Here is a 24879-nt window from a genome sequence, read left to right as displayed (position 1 = left end):
TGGCCCTCTGTATGTCTCCTTTGAAAAAATGTCTACTCAGGTCCTTTGCCCATTTTTTAACCAAGTGTTTGTTTTTTTGCTCTTCAGTTGAATTCCGTATACGTTTTGGATATTAACCCTTTATCAGATGTATGGTTTGTAAATATTTTCTCCCATTCCGTAGGTTGCCTTTTCACTCTGTTGATTGTTTCCTTTGCTGAGCAGAAGCTTTTGAGTTTGATGCAATCCCACTTGTCTGTTTTTGCTTCTGTTGCCTGAGGTTTTGGTGTCATATCCAAAAAATCATTGCCCAGACCAATGTCAAAGAGCTTTTTCCTCTATCTTTTCTTCTAATAGTTGTACAGTTTTGGGTCTTACGTTGAAGTCTTTAATTCATCTTGAGTTGATTTTTGCATATGGTGTGAGACAAGAGTCCTATTTCATTCTGCATGTGGGTGTCTAGTTTTCCTAACACCATTTATTGAAGAGACTGTCCTCTCCCCTTTGTATGTTCTTGGCACTCTTGTCAAAGATCAGTTGACCGTAGATGTGTGGATTTATTTCTAGACTCTGTTCTGTTCCATTGGTCTGTAATGTCTGCCTTTACGTCAGCACCATACTATTTTGATTACCATAGCTTTATAATATATTCTGATATCAGAAAGTGTGAGGCCTGAGTTGAAATTTCTTATCAAGGAGAAGAAGGTAGTGAAACAAAAATGCTCTGAAAGTAAATACAAAATGCTTTTTATTAAATTCTTTTGCTCGCAAAATTGACCTTAGAAATAAGTAACTGCATAGGCAACATTTGGCGACAAGGGTTGGGAGGGGTCCTGGCTTACATTTGGGTGCCCACAATGGGCCAGGCTCGGTGCTCAGCTCTCACCGTTCTTGATCTTTAATTCTCACAGTGGCCTTGCAAATTAGATGTGCTATCCTGTTTTACAGATCAGGGGCCTGGGAATCAGAGAGCTGAAGCAGTTTGCACATGTGCCCCTTTTGAACTCTGGCTTTTGCACCATTTACTTGGCATATCTTGTGGTTCTTTCTGGTGAAAAGTGGCAATATGGTGTATTATGTGCAGTCTTGAGAACTTCTAGTGACCTTTGTCTTTTATTTTATTAGCAGAACGTAGGGGATTTTTGATAAAATATGAAAGAAAAATTTCAATTGACATAATAGTTTTTGTAAATAGAAAATTTGCAGTATACAAATTTAGCTTCTTCATAGAACTTTGAGCACTTGATCGGTTTTGTCTTTCGATGTCTTTTGGACCGCTTGAGACTTGTGGCCCTCAGCTTTCGCATCTAGAGGACTCAGCTAAGAGACGTTCTATGTCATCATGGAAACATAAGGTCTAAGAGCTGGAAAGAGCTTGAGAGAGAGGGTTCCGCTTCCCCTTTTACCAAGGAGGGAATCAGTTGGTTTGAGTGACCAGTCTCGGTGCCCTGCCCGGGACAGTGACAGTCCCGCAAGGTGGCGGAGGCTGGCTTGGCCCTGAGTCTCCTTTTTGCCACAGGAAGTGAGGCCCCACAGAGCTGTGGGTGTCTCACAGCCTGTGTTTGGTGACTGTGGCTTCTGCAGACTTCCTGGTCTTGTCGCTTGGTTTGGATGCTCCCACGATCTGGTCCTTCTTTTTTGCAAAATTTCTGGATGATCTGTGAAGACACAGAAAACGTTAAATTTGCATCATTCAGTGAGTGTAGGGTCTCAAGACATTTTCTAAAAGTATCAGATTGACTCAAGGCTGAACCGTGACAGGTTGGTATTTGATGTTTTTATAGATTTAAAGTTCACGTGGAAAAGAGAAGTTTATGCAGTTTCTTGGGTAATGTGTAAAGCAGCGTGCAATGGAAGGAGCTTGTTCCCCCACGAGGGGAGAGCACTGCACGCGTGAGCCAGGAGCCCTTGCCCGCATCCCGGTTTAGCCATGAACTTGCTCAGAGACTCTGGAGAAGCGCTTGCCCGCCATGCGGCTGCCTCCTTATGTGAAAAATGAGGAGCGGAGTTAACTCTCCCCTCTGGTTACCTTTAGCTCTGTGATTCCAAGAAGCAGAAAATCAATAAAGAAAAATGTCACTAAAGAGTTTTAGTCTTTAAGACTCAGTATTAATGCTGATCATTTATAATAATCACAATCAATTGATTTTAGCTTACAGGATGTGCTACGTAACTTACAGGGCCAAGTACAAAATGAAAATGTGGGCCCCCCGTTCAGAAATGACTAAGAATTTCAAGATGACGTCAGCAGGGCACTAGACCAAGCCCTGGGCTATTCTGAGCACGAGCCCCATGGGATGCACAGGTCGCACGCCCGTGCAGCCAGCTCTGGTCATTTAAGAAGCGGGTATGACTTGCCAGGAGCTGTGCAAGTCTGTAAGGATGCAGCGGTGAGCAGGACAGACCTGCCTTTGCCTTCGTGGAACGTGCCATTAAGTGACGTAGATAACTATTACATAATTGTGATGATGAATCCGTTCGCGAAGCTGGACAAGGGCCAAGAAGGACAAGTGCAAGATGCAGTGGGAGCGCGTCCCTGGGAGTCCCACCTGGTCTGGGTCTCACCGATTTGTGTTTTCCACTTTAACACCTTCCTATTTATGCAGTGTGCAATTTCTTTTCTCTCCTTTCCAGCCATACATAGAAGAAATTTGTGACAGTCTTCGAGGCAACATTTTTCAAAAATTTATGGAAAGGTATGAAACTTCATGAATAGATATAAAATCTTTTTTCATCGAGATATTTGGCACGTTAGTATACTGTATGTGTATAAAATCTTGTGTTGCGTAGGTAAACTTCATTTTACCCGTTAGGCGCTGTCCTTCCAATGTGTGTTTCTTCGTTCAAGTGCTTAGTAACCATGTCCCGTGTACCAGGCTTTGTGTTCCTTTGTTTCCTCAACAGCTTACGTTATTGTTTAGAATTTTAGAGCTTAACTTCTTTTTTGACCTTTAGTTCTTTAGCTTCAAAATGCTCTAAAATTTAAATAGACTAGGGCACCTTATACTAACAGTAGCTCATTGGAACACCTTTGCTAATCCAAGCACACGACTCTATAATGTATTTAATTCACTTGTTTGCACTTTGAAATCACATGCCCCCAGAGTAGGACAGCCCTGCGCTTGATTCTTTATGTCATAGAACTTAAGGATATGGGCAAGTGTCTGTGGTCACATATATGTTATTAATATACCTAATAAATATGTCTTGGGGCCAGCCCAGTGGTGTAGTGGTTAAGTTCACATGCTCCACTTTGGTGGCCTGGGGGTTCACTTGTTGGGATGCTGGGCGTGGGCCTACACACTACTTGGCAAGCCATGCTGTGGTAGGCGTCCCACATATAAAGTAGAGGAAGATGGGCACGATGTTAGCTCAGGGCCAGTCTTCCTCAGCAAAAAGAGGAGGATTGGCAGTAGTTAGCTCAGGGTTAATCTTCATCAAAAAAAATAAATCACTAAGTGCCTTTGGGTTATTCAAACTATAGAGCATGTTTGTGACAGAAAATTCTGGAAATTATCGATGATGCCTATAAACGGGTCCAGCTCACATCCTCTGCAGGCACCTCCCCGTCCATTCTTCAGTCCCCTGTTTCTCTGTGATAATGCCCTCTCGGAATGGGACGTTCTAAAATTGCATCTGCATTCACACCGACTGGACTTTTCGCCATCAACTCGGCTAATTTCTAGACAATGGACGTGCTGACTGTCTCCTCGCCGGAGCAGCCTGCAGCTGTTCAGTAATTGCCCTTTACGAACAAACGCTGCTTCACTGCAATTTTTTTCCTCCGCTTATTCGCAGAACTAAAGTAATTTAAAAAAAAAAAAGTTGTGTTGTGATTCTAACTAGAGTTCAAGAGAGAATTTTGTCCTCGAGTAGAGTCACTAATATTCATACAGATGATTCCACTTTTCTGAGTAAGAGCGGAAACTTTGCCAAAAAGCAGCGGAATCAAACCGAGGGGATGGGTTGCTGGCTCAGGGCCGACTCCGTCGCTCTTGGTTCTAAAACCTGGCCTTTCCCAACTCGGGTCAGCCTAGCTTGTATATGATTCTTGAGAGAGACGGGAGAAATGGGGATGGGAATTAAAATTGGGGGAACGCTCTCCAACTCTTTGCTGTGTGTTTTGCTCACCACCAGGCAAACCTGCGTTCACACTGAATCAGCCATTCGCTGTTACTGTCACAGGAAACGCCAGGGAAGCTGGCTGCACGCACACTGGATTTCCTGCGACAGTTACCGCTTTATGTCAATGAATTATTTTTAAAGTCAACTTGTTCATTTTTATCCCCCTTTGGGTTCTTTTTGTGTTAATACATTCTCAAATTAGAATGAAAAAAAATCCATTATCCAAGAATTTCGAGTCCCAGCTTTGAAAAGCACACGCACCCCATAAATAGGAACTCGCAGCCTCCACCCTCGCCTGGGCCACTGCCCTGCTGTCTGCTCATGAAGCGGCAGCTGCCCGCCGCGCAGGGGCTCGTCTCTCCCCTCTCCTGAGCCGAGCAGGGGACCAGTTGCAGCACGGCTGGATCGGGAGGGGAAGCTTTCCGTCTTCTGGATGAGCCTGTGGTCCTCCGTCAGGGAGTGAACTTCAGCTGCTTAACAGTCTGGAGCCGGAGGTAGGGCTCAGAGTTAAAAACGCTTATCCACCCCACCCTCACTGCACCCCAGTCCTTTCTGCATCTTCCCAAGTCGTGTGCAAGGGCTCTGGCTGGCTGAGCCCTTTGTTGCCAAGGCTCTGTTCTCTTCTCAGCCGCTGGTCCTCTTCTTTTAAGAAGTGCCCATTCCGGTGACTAGGTGCTGACTAGGCATGGGGCTTGAGGAAGCCCCATGGACGCGTGACTGAGCCTGGACACCCGGGGACCATCTGTACTTGCTAGAGGAGAACTTGTTACAGTAAACCCACACTGAAGGGGCAAAATATCTGTGTGAGGATGTTCTTTTTTTTGGTAGGGGGTGTCTTCCTGGAGCAGGGTGTGGCTTGAGAGCTGGTTCTCCTTGACTCTTCTCTTGGCCAACAGGGCCCTTCTCTTTCCCCGGTTGTTAGCCCTCCACAGCTAGTTCGAAAGTTTATAAAAGGTGCCAGATCACCACCCACTGTCTCCAGCTCTGAACCCCTGCATCCGTGAGAAAAGAGAGCATGGGTTAGTCCAACAAGCAAGTGAATTTCAAAGTATTGTTACCGCCCAAGCGGGGTCGTCTGCCCTCCGCAAGAGGCGCCAGTGGACAAGAGGCAAAGTGGTGGGAGAGAAAGGGTTTTTATTACAGCTTGCTAGCAAGAGGGAAGGTGGCTGACTAATGTCTGAAAGCACTTTCTTAAGAGGGGCACAGAATCTTGAAGCAGTTATATAGGCCAATGGGTTGTCAGGGAGGGCATTAGGAAGGCTAGCCCCCCTGGTGTGTCAGACTGGGAGTTGCCACATCAGAGCTTTCTGTTGTCATGGGTATCAGCGTGGAATCTCTGTCCAGAGGCCATCGCATTTCTAGGGAACTCAGAACAAAGTTACCATCTTATCGCAGCTGGGAGGGGCTGTAAAATGGACAGAGCCTGCCCATCCTCCACCCTGGAGACAGGCCCTGAATTATCCAGGCAAACTAAAGCAAAGGTTCAAAGGGGCTGGTGAGTCAGGGTTTTTCATAGTCCAACATGACTTTCTCCTATAAGATGGCTTCCCTTACGCTAACTTTTGACGGTGCCTGTATCAGTTAACTCGGCTGTGCTAACAGTGACCGTCATGGATTCACAAACGCTGAGTACACCCCAATGTGGTTGTGTCTTGTGCACTCACCCTGCTTTAAAAGCTGTTTGAGGGGCCGGCCCCGTGGCCGAGTGGTTAAGTTCGTGCACTCTGCTTTGCCGGCCCAGGGTTTCTCCAGTTCAGATCCTGGGCACAGACATGGCGCCGCTCATCGGGCCATGCTGAGGCAGCGTGCCACATAGAAGAACTAGAAAGACCACAACTAGGATGTACAACTATGTACTGGGGGGGCTTTGGGGAGAAGAAGAAGAAAAGAAATGGTTGGCCATCGATGTTAGCTCAGGGCCAATCTTTTTTAAAACAACAAACTGTTTGAAACAACTCTCAGAAACTCTCAAAATATAGTTTAATTTTACCAACCTCATGGAAGTGTCAGGAGGATCGAGGACGTGCTTTCTAAAAGTCCTTTTAGATTCACTGAGAAAAGACGCTATGTAATTACAAAGAATTCTTCTGCTTTTGATTTTCGATTTAATTATTAGCCTCAGATATATTTTTGAAAGATGTTTAGAAGGCGGCATGTTAAATGAAACCTCCAGGGAATTGGGTATGTGGATGTCCTGGGCATTCTCTTATAGTGCTGATAACACCACTAAGTTGCATTTCATTAAAATTCCTTCCCTCCCTTCTTGCCTTCCTTCCTCTCTCCCTCCTTTTCTTCTTTCTTCTTCTTTCATTCATTCATTCATTCATTCTAAGAACCCTGAATACTCTATCTATATGGCCAACCATCACAAAAATTGTTCCTTGCTTTTATTTGAGGAAGATTAGCCCTGAGCTAACACCTGCCGCCAATCCTCCTCTTTTTGCTGAGGAAGACTGGCCCTGAACTAACATCCATGCCCATCTTCCTCTACTTTATATATGGGACGCCTACCATAGCATGGCTTGCCAAGCAGTGCCATGTCCGCACCTGGGATCCGAACCAGCGAACCCTGGGCCGCCGAAGCAGAATGTGCGCACTTAACCGCTGTGCCACCGGGCTGGCCCCTGAATGTTCCTTGCTTTTACGGAGTATTCAATCTAGAAAACATTTCTTTTGAAAATTTTAAAAACAAACACCGTATAAATATGGTGCTCATTAATAAGAAAAGTAATCAAAATAGCATCTTTATTAAGCAGAGATGGCATAGATACTTTTCTTACTTCATGGATGAAAAGTCACTCATCCAGCAGTTGAGTGGGTTGCGGGAGCACGTCCGTGCCGTGTGACTTCCTGCTCTTCCGGTTCTGGTCTCAGGGCTGCTCCCTACACTGTGTGTATCTTGGAGAGGCAGCACTTGGTCTGGGTTTGGTCGGGCTCCACCATTCTCTCACTGTGTGACCTTGAGCCCACCTCGGTCTTCTCAGCTGTAAAGGGGGGTCATCCCCATGTCTGGTCTCGAGTCGATGGCGGGAGTCATGAGCACGGCCTGGCACATGCGAGGCACCATCTGAGTGCTCGCTACTCTTATAATTATTTATAAACATGAGTTTTTGTCATTTAGAGCTACGCTGTCCGGTGTGGTAGCCACTAGCCACATGTGGCTGCTGAGAATTTGAAATATGCGTAGTCTGACTTAAGATGGACTATAAGTGCAGGATACACACTGAGTTTCAAAGATGTCATATAAAAACAAGGATATAGACTATCTCACTAATAATTTTATCGATTACTGTTTGAAATGATAATTTTTTGGTATGTTGGGTTGCATAAAATACATTATCAAAGTTAAATGACCTGGGTGGCTCATGTTATCCTTCTCTGGGACACCGCTGGTGTGATAAAGATGTCACCATAGCAAAATGGCAATTAAAAGAGAAAGCTCAGGCCTTTGAGTTTATGAAAAAATGTTTAAGAAAACTTGCTCTGTTTGAGAAGCAACAAAATGGTACAATTCTAGTTTATCTGGTAACGTTGTTCTTTAAATCCAGTTAATTTGATATTTAACTTTTTGGTAATTATGTATATTCTCTTTTAGTGACAAGTTCACTAGATTTTGTCAGTGGAAAAACGTAGAATTAAATATCCATGTGAGTATCATCTTTTTCTTTGTTTTTTTTTTTTTAAGTAAAAACTTCCTCTGGCTTAACTTCGTGAGAAAGTATTTCGTTCTGGAACAAACTCCCATGGGCAATACACTGCCAGATGTCGTTCTTACAGCTTTATGTAGGAACAATTCATCCTCCCGTACCCTATTGTAAACGTTGGCGTTTGTATTCTCTTTTATTCATATTCATATACAAGAATGTGTTTATTTATTTAAGAAAGGCTATTTTAAGCAGTCATTGACCCTTTAACGGAAATAGTAGTAAATATGCAAGTCTACAGAAAGTAATTCCCGTATGCTCTTTTCTTTCGCCATCCTGCTAACGTCCCTTTTCCTTTTCTTCTTATTAAATGTAGTCACATAATAAAAATGATGACGTCTTCTCCTAAATCCAAGTTTCATCTTCTTTTTTTGTTGTTTTGAGCATGTTCAAAGCAACCGTCAAACACAGGCTGCTTTTTCACGTGTGTTTTCTTGGCATTTCCTCTTCTTTTAGCTTTTCCTCTCTGTAATTCCAGGCCATCACCTACGTCACTGTCAGGACGCACTTTTCATTGTATGGCCTCTCTTCCCTTCTTCATGTTCTCCCTTCACAAAGGTTTGCAATTGGGAAAAAGAAATAATCAACTGGAGTTTTTTTTTTTTTTTTTTTTGAGGTTTTTACTTGAATGGTACTGTTGGAAGAAGAGGTTTTCTTTCTTTCTTTTTTTTCACCTTTCCTCTTCTATCACATTTCCTGGCAGGATTTAGAAGCAAGAGGCAGTGACACATTTTTTAAAAATCCCTTATGTCTGCTGTGGATTTTTGTTATGCTTATGCTCCTTCACACCTGGTGTCCTCATGTCTCCATGTCCTCTGAGCATCAAACATGAAGTTTTTGGGTGAAACGCTCCACCTGGGCCGCGGCTGTGATGTTTGGGTTGTTGGGGAACCCTTCAAGAATCTGACCCTTAACTTGCCAGGATACGTAAACGAGGAGGCATTTGCTGTTGTCCGACGGCCTCTTACCATGAATGTAGGACGCGCTGTCTCCTCTGTTCCATCAAGTGCTATTAAAACCGCTTATGGAGCAGGACATAACTGAGAGGCTACTGACAAAAGGAAAACGCTTATGAATAAAGCCTCTGTATGTACTTTGCTCGCACTTAGTCTTGTTCATGCTCACATGCCCAGCACGAGTCCTCTCTGTTCACTGATGTTATCGATAAAAAATTCACGTGGCCAGCATCCGTTGCGTTCACTCATCGTATGGCCCACTGTTATGAAAACACAGAAGCCCTTGACGTACACTTGTCTTCGACCGTGACGGTTCCTGGAATTGCTGGACCCTTCCCAGACTTTTGGCTTCAGGCTAGCTAAGGTCGCTTTTCATTTTGACTAGAAATTTCACGCTCACTTATATTCAAGGTATGTGTCTTGTCATCTAAGATTTATGAGACTGAAAAAACAGTCACACTTGACTCCCACTCTGTCATCTTCCCACTTGCCTCTGTTTTGTGCATTTTGAGAGTGGAGCAGAAGAAGGTTCTAGAAAGTCTTGCCGCCTTGTGCGTCTCATCTCTCAGTTCGAGGAATCACTCTTGGAAGGGGCAGATCCCTACGTCAGAATTGCCATTTTAACAACTATGTATGTTTTGCATGAAAACAACCGCCTAATATTTATTCAGTTTTACGTTTCTGTTTTGTATTTCCACTTCGCAGTTGACCATGAATGATTTCAGCGTCCATAGGATCATCGGACGAGGAGGATTTGGTGAAGTGTATGGCTGCAGGAAAGCAGACACTGGAAAAATGTAAGCTTTTATGCTCATATATTTTGCTGGGAATACTGGAATTTTACGCTTGTGTCCAAAGAAAATGCCTACATAAGTATATGGAATCCCACGATCTGGCTTCTGTAATTTACCCCAGAAGAAAATAGACTCTATTTTGTTAAGCATAGTAAATGAGAAAAGTAAGCTGAGACCTCTGCCTCTTAGGGCCAAATGGGGAGTCACCCGGTAACCAGGTATCACGAGCACACAGTGGTTCAGGCCATGGGCGGAGCCAGACACCCAGAGGTGACCAGGAAGGGGTCTCTGGGTCATAAGGCAAAGAATTCTCTGCTTTATAGAAGAGAGACATTCTCTTCTAAATAATGACCCACTTCTGATTAACGTATGCGGTTTTGGGTGATGTAACATTCCAGGAGACGTCGGTCCCATCGATGAGTAGCTCGGGTGGGTGCCGGTGAGCAGGACGCCCTGCTGCGAGGATCATGATCATGGGGCTCTGTCACTCTACTCTGTTGTTTGTCTTATGGGAAGTTGGTACGAGTCAATGAAGGGCCGTGAGCCAGATGTGAGGTCTCCTGGAAGATGAGTGATGGAGTTCTTAAGTGAGGGAGGAAAATTTTTTTTAATATAGAAGCAGTTTAAGTGAACATATTTTTGAAAGCAAAAGAGAATAGAACAGAACTACAAGTTTAACCAGGCGACAGCCGTGTTAGGACAATGGCAAGGTGGATAGTCTGTGAAGCTTCGTTTATAGATCGTTGAGTCAGCGTAAGGAGTGACGGAGGTCCCTGAACTCAGCGCCCAACTCCCCCTGCTGCCCCAGCGTCACCCACAGGCTGTCACTCAGCCTCGGCTTGGCTCCCTCCCGGGAGTGGGCAATGACGGCCTTGCCTTTCCATTTTCAGATGGCTCCCACAGCTGGCATGCTTTTTATTATTTGGGGGCTGAAATTTACCTTTGCTAATTTCTGCCCATTGCTTCCTTCCTGCTTGGGGACCCCATGGAGGGCGAACCCGATGCCTGGCCCCCAGGTGTCTGCAGTCTGGTGTCGTGCAGAGACAGGAAAACCTGGTGACCCAGAGTGGCGGGCCTGGCGCCATCCGGCTAGGTCGGAGGCAGCTTCCACGCTCTCTGGCTTGAGTTTGAGCCCCCTGGGAGCCTCTGTATCCTAGCCTATAAACTACGAATAATTAAAACACCTACTTTGTAGAAATAATACCCCCTAAAGCATTCAGAACGCTGCCTATCCCACAGTATTAGCAAACAGTCGCTTCTGGAAACATTCATCCCTGTTCTTTACTTGCACAGTAGACTTTCTGATCCTAAATGACACGCTTTACCCATCACTTGTTACTCTTCACTGAATTTGTTTATGTTTTACTCCACGTTGCCGCTTGTCAAGGTGTTTATGATGTCTAATCTGACACATGCTGTGGTAGAGGCGAATAATATCAAGTTGTCTCTTCAAATAGCGACTGTTATTTCGCTTAACTCTCAACAACAGCCAGCGTTTGGTAAATAGTCTTTTATTTCATAGATTAAGGGTAGACACTTAGCAGCACTCAGCTAGAAAGTGGCCAAGCCCCACTCCTGTGAGTCCCTGAGTGTGTCCCCCCGAGTCTCCAGGCTCCTGGTTCCCTGCGCGCTGGCCCTGAGCCCGTCAGGGACCCGACGGCCACCTGCTCTGGGGAGCCTGGTCCAGGCATCGTGCTTTCTCAGGGCTCAGGGCCTGGGTGAGCCGTATGCGCTGGGCTGCGGCTTAAAGGTTTTATTAATCCCCATCCTGGTGGAGGGTGGTGACAGAAGCAGTATGAAGCATTTTGAAAATTCTGTATCATAAAAAGTAAATACTTAAAAAACCCGTCACTCCCCGTGTTCTCCATATTTGATCCCATAATTGAGCAAATCAATGACTCGTCAACGAATATTTTATAAAGAACTCCTGGAGGAGTGGATGAAAACATCAAATTTGAACATCTGTCTCTGTTTTACTGTAAGTCAGGACATTCTGAGTTATGAGCAGTTAGAAATAAGTGGATGTTCTGTGTTCTACCTCAGCCGGACAGCTGTCTTTGTGGTATCCCAGGGCCTGAAGAAGTAGTCTGTCAGTGGGAATTTATACACAGAATTTTACACATGCACAGAATTTTCAAGACCCTGCAACCCTTGTAAAAATCTTCCTTTCAGCTTTCTGTTGTCATGTGGAACAGCCTGCTCTCTTTAACCTGTGATTACGGAGCATGCCAAAATAACGTCTGTATTTCCTTCATATTAATTTGTCCCAAGTTTTCAAAATTTCTTAAGTTGCCAACTGTTTCTTCGCAACTAACTTTAATATAAAAATTTATTGATTCTTTTTATTATTTGAAATACAAGTATCAAGATTAAAAACAAACCCATTAAATAGCATTTTAGAACATGCTCTTTTGAACACGTTTTTCCCTTCCCCTTTTATTGATCGCCGATGTTTTAGAGTCTCACGCTCTGCAATCTTATAAAATCTTTTTTTTTTTTGAGGAAGATTAGCCCTGAGTTAACTACTGCCAATCCTCCTCTTTTTGCTGAGGAAGACTGACCCTGAGCTAACATCCATGCCCATCTTCCTCTACTTTATATGTGGGACGCTTACCACAGCATGGCTTGCCAAGCGGTGCCATGTCTGCACCCGGGGTCTGAACCGGCGAACCCTGGACCACCATAGCAGAACCTGCGAACTTAACCACTGCGGCCCCTGATTTTTTTCTTAATACATGCGAAGTGAAAAAAAAAAAAAGTTTTTTGCATGGCACTTGGGTGCCATTTTGCTTTTTTAAAATGCTGTCCAATCTTGAGAAATTTTCTCCAGTATGATGTGTATTACTTAAATCAGCATAGATATATTTTTGGTGTGGATTTTTCAATAATATGTATGTTTCTAGGTATGCTATGAAATGCTTAGATAAGAAGAGGATCAAGATGAAACAAGGAGAAACATTAGCCTTAAATGAAAGGATTATGTTGTCTCTTGTGAGTACAGGAGTAAGTATTCAATTTTGAGCATTGCTTTTCTTTTCTGTATTTATTTGTTTTAGAACAATTTATTAAAAATGCAGGCTTTTTTTTTTTCTGGCGACTTATGGGGCTAACCAATTCTTGGGTAGGTTAGAATGGATAGAATGCAGGCAGCAGCATCTCTAAGTTAATATGAGAAGTGTATAATTCAGATATTATCTCTGTTTCATTTGGGAGTTAGACATCGTTACGCACGCCCACGACTTCTCCCTTTACTGCCTGTTTATGCCTGCCTTCTTTGCAAGTGTGGTTGCAGAGATGGCAGGAAATAATCACAGCAACAAGAAAAGAATCACTTGAGTATAATTAAGAATCGGCTGTTATCGACCGAGAAGGAAACCCAGAGAAGAAAAAGGAAGAGAAAAGTGGCTGTTGTCATTCATAAATGGAGAGGAAGCGACGTGGGCCAGTCAAATCTGAGTTGTCCCTTTGGGGTTGCCCCCAGTCTGTGTGTCCTTTGAAGGTGACTTTATCTTCTCAGCACTTGGCCGCTGTGACCTGCGGTGGACTTTGGCCCTGTCCGTTTCTAGCAGTGTTTCTACCTGTTGGACGTTTTGTTTGCGTGTCCAGCTCTCATTTTTAGCTCAGCACACGTGTAAACATTGACTTTGTGTCTTCTTTACTTGACAAACAGCTTCCCATTCTGATGTCTTTTTCTGTTAATGGTGTTCCCCAGGACCCAAAGCTTGGCTCTGATTTATTTGTACCGTCGCCAGTGTACACATAAGGACACATCCAGGAAAACCCAGTGTCCCAGAGACCTGGGCACGCCTGTGTGCACCCGCAGGTTGTTTCCATCCAGTGTTCCGAGGAGGCTGGGGAGTTGGGATCTAGAAAGAAAGGCGTGAAGTGAACATGGAGTGGCCAGTCGCATGCTGTGTAGCTCACATGAGAGTTTTCTGTTAAACACTGAGCCAGGAGGGTTTGTACACGGTGAGACACGGGGGGCCCTCTGCGTATCCTGGCTGGGTGCTAAATAAGGTCATCTTCACCCAAAGGATTTGAACAAATCAAATTTTCATGGTGAATCCAAGAACCCCTTTCCTCTAGTAAGCGAGGAACCTGAGACCCAGGAGGCTCATTTCCTTGCCCAGCGTCTCTGGACTCCTGGCACCCCACTGTTCCTCTCCCGTCATCATTTTATGGGCTCCGTGTTTTTATCGCGTCGATTTATTGTATTGTAGTTTATATTATTCTGGTGTTAGTTTTAAGTGGTTCTGGAAAGGCTATCTGCTGTGGAAGCAAAAGAATATCATAATTTAGCTCAACAATAACAAATGAAAATGCCATCGCTATAAATAATTTCTAATATGTGCGTCTGCCTCCCAACCTGTGGACGTGAAGCATTTCAAATAAGAGTTGTCCTGTGTGTGTGTGACCAAGGTTTTAGCTGGCTGCAATGGCAACTGAGCAGCCTGCTCCTTGTGTTGGACTCGGTGTGAATGGCAGTGGCTTCTCGTTTCCATTGGCAACGTCTTCGTCTTAAATTTCAGATGTGGATGTGTGCATACTGCATATTGTAGGTGGTTATTAAGATATTAATTTTTAATGAGTTATCTCAAAACCCTAGTCTTTCTTCTCGAGAAAGCCTATGGAAAAAAATGTTGGGTTTTGGGAAAGTATACGTACAATTTTCATGTAGCATTTTTTTGTTGTATTCAAGTGAGGGAGAATGTGGTCGAGTAGTTGTATAGATTCTCACTGGTTTGCCCCTAAGGGAATGAAGACAAAGAAAAAATTGGGGTTATATTGGCCTACTGGTTGGAACTAATTCTAAAGAATTGTTTATATTTTTTATTCAAACGCCAAAACTATTTAGTATTTTGTCACTTCTAAATACATAATTTAAGCAAAAGAGTTGTAGGAAAGTTATTTGGAGATTGTTTTGCTAATCAAAGGCCACTGTTTCGAGGTTTTTGGTGATCTTGAGTCTAAAATTGCCGCATTTGGTTAGACGGTCGGTCAGCCCGTGTCAACACGCTCTCCTGGGGGATGGCGCGAGCCTGGACTGCAGCCGCTCGTCGCAGCTTTCTTTTTACTGGAAGGTCTGTTTTTCTGTCAATCTCAAACTGAGCATTCCGACCCCTCCTCCCCCAGAGACAGCAGGAACTACTGCCCCCGTCTTACTCTGTAATTCTTGGCTAGAAAAAAGGGCATCTGCGTGTTTGAGAACCAGGTAGAGAATGTCCATAGCTGGAAGGGCAGGCAGCACGTTCCTGAAACAAGTCACTTCCTGTTCATCAGAGGTGACTCGCTTGGTCCTTGAGCCGTATTTGAGGGTCTGGGTGGTGCCAGGCGCTCTGCCACGAGGTGGGGGCTCCCAGAGCTCGACTTCGGCCCTTGCTGTTCTAGAGCCGCCTAGAAAGCGAGAAGGTGGTAGTATGCAGATAAGCTCAGAAATGTGTGCACAACTGGAACACGTGGCTGGGGCTGTGAGGGACAGGTACCCCCAGCTCGGAAGGCGTTTAACCGGTGGAGACGGCGTCGAGGGTGCTGCTCTGAAGTCAGAGGAGTGTTTGAGGACCTCACGGGAGGCAGCGTAGCTGGACCTGAAGGGATGGGGCGAGTAGCACAAGATGAAGACGGAGTCCAGAGCAGACCGTGAAGAGCCTTCTAGGCCCGTATTGAGGATTGTTAAGAATCTTAGAGCCATTGGAAGCAAAGAGTGTTGAAGAGGAAGACAGCATGATGAGTTTGAAAAGACTCCTTGCACCGCGGTGTGGGGAAATTTTCTGCTGGAGCGGCTTCATCGTCCATTTTATCACAGTTTTCTACAGAGTTCCTGCAGGATGCAAGCTGTTTTGCTCCCTGCCGGTAGGAAATCAAAGAAGAGAGTTCCTGGCTGAGGGTTTGCCTCTGAAAAGCTGCCAGTTCTCGGTGACCTTTAATTTTTAACGAAGGCAGAGCGTCTTCACCAGCATTATCTTGGGAACTGTATCAACCCCGGCATTACATTGCTGCCCCTTTTTCCACGTTGGTCGCCATCCAGTCCTTTGCGACTCGGACCCCACAGGAGACCCAGGAGAGTGTCTGCTCAGCGCCTGAGCCATGCAGATTGCAGTCCTTGGGTTCTGTAGAGGGAACTGAATCCTAGCCCTCTAACCGAGCTTGTATTTTCTGTCGCCATGGAAACCTGGCCTTCATAAGTAGCCTCGCATCAGAGAACCCTGGAGAGGCCAGGGGACCTGGGGGTTGACTCTTGGCTGGCTGCCACATTTCTTTGTGACCTCAACCAAGTCATTTCCCTTTTGGGGGGCTTAGTTTCCTTGTCTTTAAGAAGTCCGACCAAGTGATTTTTTTTTTTTTTTTTTTGTGAGAGCCCGTCTTACTCAGGTGGCCTATGATTCCCAATTTACAATTCACGTCCCATCCAGTAACATCATGTCTTAAGAATACTTGACTCTTTTGCCATTCTCTCAGGGCTGTTGTTAGAAGGATTGTATACCATCGTGTGTGGAAATCCCCCTTGGCGGGGTCTGCTTGTCCCCGTGGAGATGTGAGTGTGGTGCCCTCTCAAGCTGGGAAAGACCCCGGCTGTGCTAAGTTCTGGGTCCACCCGCTTCTCTCTAGGTCAGCTTGCTATCAGATCAGGAACCAGATTTGTGGGGAACCCCATTCAGGAAGGAGCAGAATGAGTGCCTGCAGCGGGCTTTTAGAAACTTCTGGTGAAACAGGTGGGTTCCCAGTGGGATGGTGCCCAGGAAGGCCACAGGGCTTTTAAAAGAAAAGGGATAGCACCCTTGTTTCACTTATTTTCAAGCAAAATAAATCTTGAAATCAGTAAAAATGAACACCATCTCAACAGAACTCTAAGGAAAACCAGGTAACCGCAAAATGAATTTTGTAGTTCATTCTGGAGCAATTTCCTCCAGAAGATTTATGGAAATTGAATTCAAGTTCATGAATCTTTAGCGTATAGGAATATGTTAGCTCCAATTTATCTGTAGGCCGTTAATACAGACCATTGAACAATGCCAGTTCTGTTAATAGATTATTCTGTTGAAACTTGAATCTTTTCTGTGGAAGTTAGTAATTCTTTGTTTCTGTTGAGAAAGTGGATATAGATATTTTATGCCATTTTTTAGTTGAATCGGTGGAGTGGCAAGTGTTCGCTGTATAGAAAGAATCTAAATAGGCCTGGTAGTTCTGGCAGAGCACGATGGATTTCCACAAGGGAACACGTGCGTGTGTCTCCAGCACCAGATCGAGAGATGGAAAGTTACCGGTGTTCCAGAAGCCTACCCCTTCCGTCACTCGCCCCGCCCCACGCCCGAGCTAACTACCACCCAGGTTCCTAGCACCGTTAATTTAGCTCAGCCTGGGTTTGAACTTCGTGTAAGCGTTCTCTTTTGTGTCTGGCTTCTCACTCAGCCTTCCTTGTGAGGTTCGTCTGTGTTGTTGCACACGGCAATAGTGCCTTCTGTCTTTTTTTTAACTGAGGTCACCTTGGTTTGTAATGTTCTATCCATTTCAGGTGTACAACATTGTATTTCGGCTTCTGTGTAGACTACTTCGTGTTCACCACCAAAACTCTAGTGCATTCTGTGACTAAATACAGGGGACAGCAAGTTAGGAGTGGCCCGCGGACCAAGTCTGGCTTGTGGCCTTTTTTGGTACAGTCCATGAACGAAGGATGATTTTTATGTTTTCAAAGGATTGTAAAGAAAAGAAGAATATATGACAGAGGCTGTATGGGGCCTGCGAAGCCTGAAATATTTACTTGTTTGGCCCTTCCTACAAGGTTTGCTGCCCTGCTCTAGAATATTCCATTGCATAAAGAGGCCACAATTTATGTATCCATCCCACTGTTGGTGGACACTGGGGCTGTCTCCTGGTTTGGGCTGTTTCGAATAGTGCTACGAGGAACATTCTTGAGCAGTTCCTCTGGTGCATGTCAGTACACACTGCTGTGAGGTGGGTACCCTGAGTGGAATCTCTGGGTCGTGGGGTTTGCAGGTGGCGCTCAGCTTTAGGAGATACCACCAAACAGCTTTCAAAACTGGTGGTACCGTTGGACACTCCTAGCAGCCGCATATGAAAGTTTCATTTACTCCCTATCTTTCCAACACTTGATATTGTCGGTTTTTTAAGTTTTAGCTATTCTCTTGGGTTTTAGTGACAGCCCGTTGTGATTTTAATTTGCATTTCCTTGGGGACAGCTGAGGTTGAGCATCTGTTCATATGGGCTTGCCCGCCCTAGAGTATCCTGTTATGTAAGGTGCCTACTTTTTATTATTATTATTTTTGCTGTTTTTCTGTTGGGTTGTTTGCCTTTTTCTTTATTGATTTGTAAGAGTTCTTTATATATTCTAGATATGAGTCCTTTGTGTGTTTATGGATTGTAAATATCTTCTTCCATTCTGTGGCTTGTCTTTTCACCCTCTTAATGGTGTCATGTGATGAACGGAAGTTTTTTGTTTTATTTTAGTCTAGTTTATCAATGTTTTTATGGTTAGTGCTTTTTGTGGCACATTTAAGAAATCTTTACTTACCCTAAGATCATGGAGATGTTCTTTTTTTTCTTCTTCCAGAAGTTTTCTTGCTTTACGTTGCTCATTTAGATCAGTATCTACCTGGAGTTGATTTCAGCGTGTGGTGTGAAGTAGGGGTCAGTGTTCATATTTATTGTACAGATATCCCACTGCTCCAGCATTGCTGATTGGAAAGGTCGTCCTTTCCCCCTGCCCTGTTGTGTCACTTTATCACACATCAAACGACCCTTTATGTGCGGGTCTCTTTCAGGATGCTCTGTTCTGTTCCTTAGGCTTAATTGTCTGTCCTTGGGCTAAGACCACACTGTCTGAATTACTTTTGTTTTATAATAAGTCCATTTCTTGCACTATAAATTTCCCAGGTTTGTTTTTCTTCAAGAATATCTGAACTTTTCTTGGCTGCTTACATTTCCATATAAATTTTAGAATCTGCTTGTAAATTTTCATTTTAATTACCATTGCATGTAAACTATAGATTAATTTGGGGAAAACTGACATCTTTGCAATTGAGTTATTCAGTTCCTGACCCTGGTATTTTTTTCCACTTTCGGAAGCTAATTTAATTCCGTGTTTATTCTGAATGTTTTCAAGACGATAATACAGATGACATTTTTCCTCCCGTGGTATGGTTTTTCCAACTTCAGAATCAGAGATTGAAATGGATATTTGACTAGCCAGAACCAAAACGTAGACCAGCAAAAAGAGGCAGTAATATTTTCCCGTAAAATCTGAGTTTTTGGAAGATGTAGATAGAAGAGTCAAGATTGAATCCGAGTGAGAGAGAACCTTCGAGTTTGCTCCAATTGGTGCTGTTATGTCTCTGTTTATTTTATCAGTAACCAGATGCGTTTTACTGCGGCTGTTAAAGTTACCACGTGGGTGTCTGTACTCGATGGGTAGGGCAGTGGTGTGGGGAAAAATCTACACATGGTGTTTGGTGGCAGATACGCTTTCCACGACAGCTTTTGCTTTTCTTATGCACTTGTTTTCTTCACTCTAGGATTGTCCTTTCATCGTCTGTATGACCTACGCCTTCCACACTCCGGATAAACTCTGCTTCATCCTGGATCTGATGAACGGTAAGCCACACTCGGGAAGTCTGGAGACACTCACACACGTCGCCACGATGTGAAAGCTCAGCATGCGTTAATTTAGGCACACTGGCACTTCGGCTCTTTCAGATAATGAGGTTCCCCCTGAAGTTTAAGGAAACCTTTGACTCTTCCATTTTCAGTTAAAATTCGTTTAAAAATATTGACTGCAGTTTCCCTCTGGCCTTCCTCATCTCTCCCCAGGAAGTTGCATTTTCTAGAAAAGATTTTCATAAAACACTTATAGTGAAGCTCAATTTTCTGGAATACAGCTGGCCTAGATCTTTAATAAGCTTGTTTCCTGACCCCCCAACTTTTAGGAATGAAATGCATCGTCATAATAAAGGCCAAAGACAGAAATGTATTTAAAAACCAACTTGGAAGGACTGACTTTGGGCCAGTGCAGATTTTTGCCCAATCTCTTGCCCCTTCAAAACCTGCAGTACTATAAGTTGAACTTTTGAACTAGGCATAGTGACCCCGAGAGTGCCGAAAACTTTATAGCTAGAAAAGTAGTTTCTAATACTAGAAAGCAGCATGGTATGTGTTCAAAGGGTTTTTAGTAACAAGAACTAAAATAAAGAGGCATACAGTTCAACAAATGGAATACCTAGGTTTTTTTGAAGTTCATTTGAAGTTTTATTGTGTTTTGAGCGCTTGATTTAACATGAAGGAATTTCACAGACACAACAGTGAAAGAATCAGACACGGCAGCATCTAGGCTGTGTGTTCCGACTGACGTGACTGTCAGAACAGGCAGAACTAATCGACGGTGGGAGAGGCGAGAGTAGGGTCCCCTTTGCTGACCAGGGGCCGGGAGCCGAGGTACTAACTGGCAAGGGCCCTTCTGGGATGCTGGAGACCTTTTACATCTTGTTCTGGTCGTAGTTCGCAGAAGTGCATGCCTGTGAAAGAGAGGAGTCTTGTAAAGCCAGGGCAGTAAGGTTGGACACACACTAACTTTTATAGATCAATAGAAGCTTTTCCCTTACAGTTTATAAAATGTTTCCTTACCCTGTTGGTGGCATTTTCTGTCTCTGTAACTTTAGGCTGCCTGACTGTTTACATTTTCCGACATTTTCTTACGAAAAATTTCAAACATATATCAAAATTGAAAGAACTCCTGGGCACTCACAAATACCTGCCTCCTGGATTTTACCAGTTAAAATTTAGCTGTATTTGCGTTATCGAATATCTCTCCGTATAATCAGTTTGTTTATTTATTCGTGTATTGCCCACAGAGCCAGTCGCTGAGCCGCGCACTAGATCACTGCGTAGGTCGGTTTGGTTAGTAGACAGGACTTAAGCAATCGGAGCACAGTAGCTCAGCGCAGCCTGGGATGGTGCGTCTGGGAGCCGCGCTGCCAGCCCGAGACGGGTCACTTTGTTGTATATCATCCCGGTCATTGCTACGTCCAGTCTTCTCAATGTTGAAGTTTTCGCTATAATTTTTACAGTGTCTTGTCAAACTGCAGAAACCAGAGAGAGGCATAGAGACAAAGCCGAAGCACAGTTGACCTTTTTTGCCGCGTCCTAACTATTCAGGAGGACAGCGGTTTTTGTTCCCTTTAAATGAACACGCTTTGCATTAAATCGGGCGTCTCTGATTGCAGGGGGCGATTTGCACTATCACCTTTCACAGCACGGGGTCTTTTCTGAGAAGGAGATGCGGTTCTATGCCACGGAGATCATCCTGGGGCTGGAGCACATGCACAACCGGTTTGTCGTCTACAGGGATCTGAAGGTGAGGCCGTTCGCACACTCGCTCTGTCTGCTGGACCCGTGCAGTCCGTGTTGTGGTCTCTCTTTCGTTGCATCCTGTCATCTTCCTCATCTCAGCCCCGATGACATCTTCGTCTGTGGGCCTCCTACAGACTGCACACTCTGTTCTGGGACCTCGTGTCCACCCCAGTCGTCACTGTCCCTCAGTGCCTGCTACAGTGCCTGGTACAGCTCATGCACTAACTCAGACATTTTCCTGGGTTAATTGACGAAAAGCAGGGTAGGCATTCTTGGTGTCTTCCATTTTACAATTAATTGTAATTCACTTAAAGGTCACTAAGCAGCTGATTTGGCCATGGCTCTGTGTTAGAACCGGAGAGGTACAAAGATGAACGAGCAGAGACCATGCGTCTCACCCGGGGCTTAGACCGCGGTGAACCAAGACATCACGTGGCTGGGTCGTAACTCATCTGAGGCCAGGCTGATCCAGCGGGGCGGGGCTGCCGATCAGCCTGCAGAACTTCCCCCAGTCGCCACTCTCAGAGCTTGATGCTGTTTTGAGACTGCCTTGAAAATCACTGCTAGATTTTTAGATCCAGCTCGTAGCCCGAGACTGCTGTGCTTGGGCTTCTGTTCTCGTTCTCTTGAAAACCTCACTGGATTGAGAAAATGCATTCAGTCTATTCCGAGTTCCTCCCTTCCAGACCTTGGTGCTGGGACCCGGGTTCTGTGTTAATGGGGGAGGTAGGACTTCGCTCCGTGCATCAGTGGTGTCACTCATCCAGCCAGCGGTCTGCAGACGGGGGAGGGATAAAGGGGACCCTGACAGGATGTAGAAATGCTCATGCAGATGCATAAATGTGTAAATAATGAGAAGAACAATGACAGGAGTGGCAGTTTCCCAGTAGGAGCATGTGTTTGCCTCCTGTCGCAGATTCCTTTTTGAATGAACCCAAGGAAACCAGCTGAAATGTCCCAACTGAAATGTACAGATTGCGTTCCTTTCTCTAAGGAGCTAATATGTTTTGCATTAGCTTTTTAAGGTTCCCCTTTAAGAATCTAAAATATTATATTTTATTTTCGAGCCTAATATTTTTTTCACAAAATGTTTGTAAATTTTGAAGCTTTCTTCAAGGTTAAAGAATTATTCCCTTAGTTCCATATGAACATAAAGAGGAAAAAATGTATTTTCATCGAACTAGAAATAATTAGACGCTGCTTGGCACATGACATTTTATTTCCTCATGTGATTTTTGCAGAAGAGTGAAATGCATGCTGAAGGCCCGTGAAATGCTATTGTAATACATTTTAATTTAAATCTATAACCGGTTTCTAATCATCTTTATGCTGTATTTTTGTTTTCCAAGCTATTTAGTGCGCAGCGGGCTTAATTTCTATTCAAACTTAATTCTAGTCACTCATGATTATTCATGCCTCATTTTTATAATAGCATGGCATTATTTTTATTTCAAGGAAAACAATAGTTGATCTCCAGCAGAAAAATATCATTAAGATGACTATAATTCAGTGTATGTTAGAGAGAGGAGCTTTGTTTGCCGTGATTATGCTGAGTAAATCTAATCTTAATGGACACATTTCATCAGAGTTGCGGTCAAAATTGTATTTGGTCATTTGGTCGAGCCCTGGGTTGGTGACGTACCAGCAAACAGAAATGACATTTATCGGGATTGGTGTGGCCCTGCGGAATACTTTTGGTCTCTTAGGTCAGCGTTTGTACATTCCCGCAAGATTTCTTTCTGTTCTGTGCTTGGTGGCCTTCCTCTCCGAAGTCCTTGACCAAAGCCAAGAAGCTGGCGGCCTCACCCGCTCTGTGGACAGGCCGCTGTCCTGGCCAGATCGCTGTTCTTGGCGTGAGAAGGACGAGCTTTCAACTGTGGTGAAGTGTTGAACGAGTAGAATCCTTCGCTTCTGTCATTACCATTTTCCTGCTGAAATTAGCATGAAAAACACTATTCTCAGTGTCACGCCCTCCCTGGGTGTGATAATATAAGCTAGCATTGGTGTTTAGGAACAGACTGTGGTGAAACAGTAAAATACGTGTGCCTGTCGTTTTAGAAGTTCTTGAAGCCACCAGGCATTTTGGGAACTCTTGAAGATCATCTTCTCTTTCTCTCTAGCCCGCAAACATCCTCTTGGACGAACACGGACACGTGCGGATATCAGATCTCGGCCTGGCCTGTGATTTTTCCAAAAAGAAGCCACACGCCAGCGTGTGAGTAGTGCATTGACTGCTTGCTGTCGTTTCTCTGAGGCCACTCGTTTATTCACTCAGACCCCGACCTGGTCGTGTGTTCCCCCAACTTTTTCTTGCCATTGGTGATTTCAATATGTGATGATGCCTGGTTGGGGGAAGACCCCATGTCCCGGGGTGTGGGAGGACACGAGGGTGGGGCACTTTCTCTTGCTGTCTGGGGGAAGTGTGGACAGACCCACAGCAAAGGGCTCAGGGGCCAGGGTGGTCTGTGGGAAGGAGGGGTCTCAGCAAGACGCCCAAATTCACACTGGCTGTGTGACCCTGAGTTGGTCAGCTTACCTCTGTGACCCTCGGTCTCTTCTTCTGTAAAGTAGAGGTAATGATAAGTGCCTGAAAGTTGTCATGAGGAGAAGTGGAAAAGGCCACGTGTCATGGAAGCTGTGAAAGCAGCCCTCCAAGGAAGGCCCGGAGGTCAAGTTTCTCTCTCCATCTACTTTTTCCTTCCTTTTCAGAGTGGCTTCTATTTTTCTGAAGAGAAATTAGGAATCTGTCTTTTTTTAATTAAAAAACCAAATCGTCTACTTGCAGTTCAAGCTTGCAGGTCATGTTGTTAGATTTGAGTATTACATCAGGCCTCTAAAACGACCGTGTGGAAGAAACTTCCTGACGCCGCAGCCCTCGGCCAGCAGCTGACCTGTCCTCAGCCTGAACTACCTCTGGCCATGGCCCAGCTTGATCAGCGCGCGTTGTCACTGGCCTGAGGACTTCCCTGAAGCCGGGGTTGTTACAGTGACTGCAGGATTCTAAGGTGGCTGTCCCAGCCCTCTCCAGAAACAGCACAGGATGCGTCCTGGCTTTCGTTTCTCTTTCTTTGGTATCAGTTTATCTGGTTGGAAAGTGTGGGCAGGTGGGCAGCTTGCGGAAAAACAGATGACCTTTGCTTTATTTTTGCTTTTTAAATTTATCATTCTTAGCACTGAACCTTTTAAAATTACGCTTAACAGAGAGCTAACGTTCCTCTCCGTGTTGAATGCTCTTAAAAAATCTCCCAGGAGCCTCATTTCCCGCAGCCGTGCAGAAAAGCGGCAGATGCTTCTCAGAAGTCAAGCGGTTCTGAATTTCAATCCTTTTCGAGGGGCTGCTTAAAGCAGAGCCGCCTTTTAGAGCCCTGATCAGATGTTAACAGTGAATCGCGCCGTCTCTGTAAACACGGTTCTTTCTACAGAATCTGGGATATGGTGATAAAAGCATTAGCATTTTGCCAGCACTTTACAGTTATTAGGCCAGAACCTCTGCTTGTATAAGCTTCTCCTAGGGAGTTCGTTAGACATTTTTTAAGAGAGTCATTTGAATTTTTAATGCCACAGCTATTTCGTATGCTAATTTCTTCCATTTAGTGTAGTCACAACTGAATACGAATCCAAGAGCTCATAAGACTTAGTCTTGTAAAGGAATTAACTTTCGGGTGTGGGGTTGTTTGTTTTCTTACAGAGCCGCTCCCACCTCTCTCTGTGATTCCCTTGTCGGCTCTGAGAGGTGGGCGGGGTGTGCCGGGTTTGACCAGCGTCTGTGAGGGGATGAGGTTGGGAAGGTTGGTTTCCATGTTCAAATGACGAGAGCGGGGCCACTACTTAAAAAGGATGAACGCACTATGAAATGCCCATTTTTTAAGGAAAGGAGGCGTGCTGTGGCCGAGAACAGAGGCTTTCGAGTCCGCAGCTCTGGGTTTGAACCCTCCCTCCCACTGTGCCAGCCTCGTTCTTCT

General features: G+C 44.7%; 1 protein-coding gene across 8 annotated transcripts in view; it reads left to right on the top strand.

The window, feature by feature from the left end:
* The window catches only part of GRK3 (G protein-coupled receptor kinase 3), a 128273-nt gene that overhangs the window by 67268 nt on the left and 36126 nt on the right, over positions 1 to 24879 (top strand). For all 8 annotated transcript variants that reach the window (XM_070626963.1, XM_070626966.1, XM_070626962.1 and 5 more), the window contains 7 exons: positions 2614 to 2675; positions 7700 to 7751; positions 9470 to 9561; positions 12462 to 12561; positions 19087 to 19165; positions 20791 to 20921; positions 23038 to 23132. In XM_070626963.1, coding sequence (XP_070483064.1) covers positions 2614 to 2675; positions 7700 to 7751; positions 9470 to 9561; positions 12462 to 12561; positions 19087 to 19165; positions 20791 to 20921; positions 23038 to 23132 — 611 coding nt within the window. The remainder of the gene's footprint in view (positions 1 to 2613; positions 2676 to 7699; positions 7752 to 9469; positions 9562 to 12461; positions 12562 to 19086; positions 19166 to 20790; positions 20922 to 23037; positions 23133 to 24879) is intronic.

Source organism: Equus przewalskii, chromosome 7 (genome assembly GCF_037783145.1).
Source record: "Equus przewalskii isolate Varuska chromosome 7, EquPr2, whole genome shotgun sequence".
NCBI classification, from domain to species: Eukaryota; Metazoa; Chordata; class Mammalia; order Perissodactyla; family Equidae; genus Equus; species Equus przewalskii.
Note: the sequence above shows the minus strand (reverse complement) of the source record. Positions and strands in the feature narration are given on the sequence as shown.